The 3,309-nt window shown below is 39.1% G+C and overlaps 2 protein-coding genes across 4 annotated transcripts in view; one reads left to right on the plus strand and one right to left on the minus strand.

Annotated features, from left to right (window-relative positions):
• The window catches only part of hnrnpaba (heterogeneous nuclear ribonucleoprotein A/Ba), a 3,771-nt gene extending 3,399 nt beyond the window's left edge, over nt 1-372 (plus strand). For all 3 annotated transcript variants that reach the window (XM_032528793.1, XM_032528795.1, XM_032528794.1), the window contains one exon: nt 1-372. This exon is cut by the window's left edge and continues 347 nt beyond it. The gene's annotated coding sequence lies outside the window, so the exon portion shown is untranslated.
• A 1,049-nt stretch (nt 373-1,421) lies between these two features.
• phykpl (5-phosphohydroxy-L-lysine phospho-lyase) overlaps nt 1,422-3,309 on the minus strand; it is a 3,375-nt gene continuing 1,487 nt past the window's right edge. The window contains exons 8-11 of the mRNA XM_032528809.1: nt 2,992-3,217; nt 2,298-2,452; nt 1,674-1,763; nt 1,422-1,560 (exon numbers count right to left, since the gene is read on the minus strand). Of these exons, the coding sequence (XP_032384700.1) occupies nt 1,422-1,560; nt 1,674-1,763; nt 2,298-2,452; nt 2,992-3,217 (610 nt within the window). The remainder of the gene's footprint in view (nt 1,561-1,673; nt 1,764-2,297; nt 2,453-2,991; nt 3,218-3,309) is intronic.

Here is a 3,309-nt window from a genome sequence, read left to right on the forward strand (position 1 = left end):
CTTTTGGTGTTTCTAGATCTTAGTTATTATTCTCCTGTGCTGAATGTTGAATGCGAGATGCATGGCTTCAGATATGGGGTGAGGCAAAATAAGGGATTTAAACTAATCAATGGGTTCATTGTAAGCGTGTCAAGTGAATGTTTGCAGATGGCCTAGTAGACGAAGACAACCAGCATCTTTATTTTTTTATTTTTTTTCGGCTTTTAAGGAGATTCTTCCCCCATCATGTCTGCAATTTTAAGTGGCTTTACTAGTGTTATTCAACTGAACGCAAGCCTGTTAATGTAAGAGGGTACTCCCTCTCTCACTGGAAACTCATTCCTCTAGTGTCTTGGGCAAATTGTTAGAAATAAACTTTTGGTTTATATTACACATGGATCCTTTTGTTATTATTTGTAAAGTTAATGTTAAATGTTTTGTACTGTTAAATGGCTTGCTTGTTTTCGTCTCGAGTAATGTTAACCTCTCTACGAATGCCTCTTGCTGTGGGAGAGGGCTTCACTGCCTGCAGGATAACTGGCTGAGTGTTAGATCCATTCAACTAGATGTGAAACTGCGGTAATTGAGCATTTTTATGAATGTGGCCAGAAGTTAAAGATAGTGGTCTGGTAAGTGCTTATCTCAACCATAATGTGTATTGGAAACATGTTGCTGATCAGTGTTATAAGTTGGGACTAATTTCTACTGTGGGTAAAAGTCAGTTAAAAACAAAAATGCATACTATTAGTTTCTTGATAAACAAAAGGTTTATTTTTGGGAGTCAGTGTCACATTAGCACCTTGTGTACTGGATTATCTTTCAGGTGGCTTTGGTAATGTGCTGTAGCGGGCATCCATTTAAATTTGTTAGGTTTCATCAGGGGGTGACCACCGAAAACCTGGGGGGGGGAACAAAAAGATTAATGAAAGATTTTAAGGTAGCATGGCTCTAGACTGACTGCTGTTTATATTCTACTGCCACTGATTTGATATTTCATAGATTTAGGCTTTGATGTAAAAACAAAGTGTATTAACACAGACGAAGGCAGTTACTACGAGGCAGACAGAGTCCCCACAGTGTCGAGTGGAAGATGGCAACATGTTCTAAGTGAAATGAATGAACTTGTTTCTTTTGGGAACCTCAAGAATAGACATTCACATCTCTACCTCTGAACTTTATGAATGTGACCATGTCTGATGCAATTAAAAGTTTTTCTACAGGTTAAACAAACCTTAGATGTCTTCCTTTTCCAGTTTAATTTCACTGGCTTCCATGTCTGAGAACAAGACAATTGAATGTTATTCTACACGTATAAATGTGTGGTATTAAGTCTTTATAGGCATCTGTCACAGTGCTCAGACTCTTAAGTTAAGTGTTCTTTGTTTAATTTAGATTCATACCCACAAACAATCCAAACCGCTGTAGACTAAAGTTTTGAGTAACTAACCTGTGAGTATGCGGTCAATACATCGTACTGCCAGCTCTGCGTCCTCCATACTGAAACACATCGGAGGTTTAAACTTAATGACGCTTTCCCAGGGGCCATCTGTGCTGACACAGATTTTATCCTCCTCTTTTAACCTAATGTAAAAGAGACAGGTTAATTAAATTAAAGACCACCCCTCAGAAGAGACAGTGTATACACACTGCTAAACTATAACCATTAACTGTTGTATTGCACTCTACTCCAGTACCTCTTCACTACCCGTGCTGCTGTTTGTGTGGCTGGAGTCTTCTGGTCCCGGTCTGAAACCAGCTCAAGACCCACGAACAGCCCGATGCCTCTTAAAAAAACAAAAACAGAAAAAATATCTGTTGACCCCATGATTCAAGTTATTAGTGATCCATCTCAACATTGAATCACATAGTATGGAAGGATGAAAAATATGCCAATATTTTAAATTCTACAATGTATATTAATTTCATTAGTGTATGAGCTGTATCTCCTGTTTAATGGCACTTTCTTTAAGAGGCCCTGCAGGTCCAGATACTTAAGCCTGTGAAAAAGTGCAATATCTGCAAGTCAGAGCAATGTCAGTCAAGTACTGTACATGCTCCCTCTGTCTTGACAAGAGGTCTTCTCAGCTAAGAGAAGTGAAAACACCTCTGTGGATGTATCAAGAGTGTGTAGGAGCTTTGATTAGTGTTGACAGTCAAATGGTTGTATTAGGTGACAACTTAATAATGCCAGACTCCTTATCAATTACTGCTTTTCATCATTTTAAAAAGCTAATTTAATGCCATGGACTCTTGAGAAAAGGATCTAACTCCCTTTTATGAGTATGATAGCTTAAGTACACAAGTCACTGCATCCTTACCTGACATCGCCAATTATTTGATGTTGTGACTGTAGCTTTGTGAGCAAATCCTTAAGATGTGCTCCCACCCTTGTGGCGTTTCTTCTTAGGTCCTCTTTCTCTATCACATCAAGTACTGCCAGACCAATCGCACAGGACACTGGATTCCCTCCAAACTGCATGATGTTAAGAGACAAAATAAATAAATACGTCTTGATATATTGCATAATATTACTCACCCAGCACTACTTTAAATTCTTGAAGAAAGATGCTTTTTTGTCACGTGCCTCCAGAATGAACAAAAAAAAAATCCAAAAACCCAAAGTTCTCGGCATGCAAAAAAAGACATCTTCTAGAATTCAAGGTATTTCAAAGGTTATTTTGAGGGTGAATTCTTAATAATAATGTATGATTTATCCAGCGGTGTAGTGGTTAATTAAAAAGTGGCAAAACAACTTACCGACAATTGTTGAAAACTACCAACTACTACTGCTCAACATAACCACCACGAGAACAGGTTAAACATGGGGAGAAAATATTTTTTTACTATGTACTTTAAAAGACAATGTCTTTATGAAACTCACATCAGTTACTTTGAATGTTATAATTTATTTTTTTCCTTTTTTTCCAAAAAGTCTCCCTGGCTGGGAAACACTATAGATACCCACTTGAAGGAACACACATTCATATTGTGTTGAGGCTACTGTGTTGTCACCGTATTGAAGTACTCCACTCCGTTGGCTGTGAATGCTCCAGCTATCTCTACAGTGGTTGCCACACATGCCAGGGGATGCCCATTGCCCATTGGTTTGCCCATGGTAACTATGTCGGGACAGAAACCCTCCCCCTGCAGCTGGAAAGCCCAGAAATGACTTCCCACTCGACCAAAGCCTGTCTGCACCTCGTCTGCCACAAACACTCCACCAGCTGAGCGCACATATCTGTGCAGAGTATAAGAGAGATGCCCCATGTCACCACTTAATGTACATGTGGATGAGCAAAAACAGAACCTGAAAACTGAGTCACCACTCAC

This window comes from Etheostoma spectabile, chromosome 10, assembly GCF_008692095.1.
Source record: "Etheostoma spectabile isolate EspeVRDwgs_2016 chromosome 10, UIUC_Espe_1.0, whole genome shotgun sequence".
Classification (NCBI taxonomy): domain Eukaryota; kingdom Metazoa; phylum Chordata; class Actinopteri; order Perciformes; family Percidae; genus Etheostoma; species Etheostoma spectabile.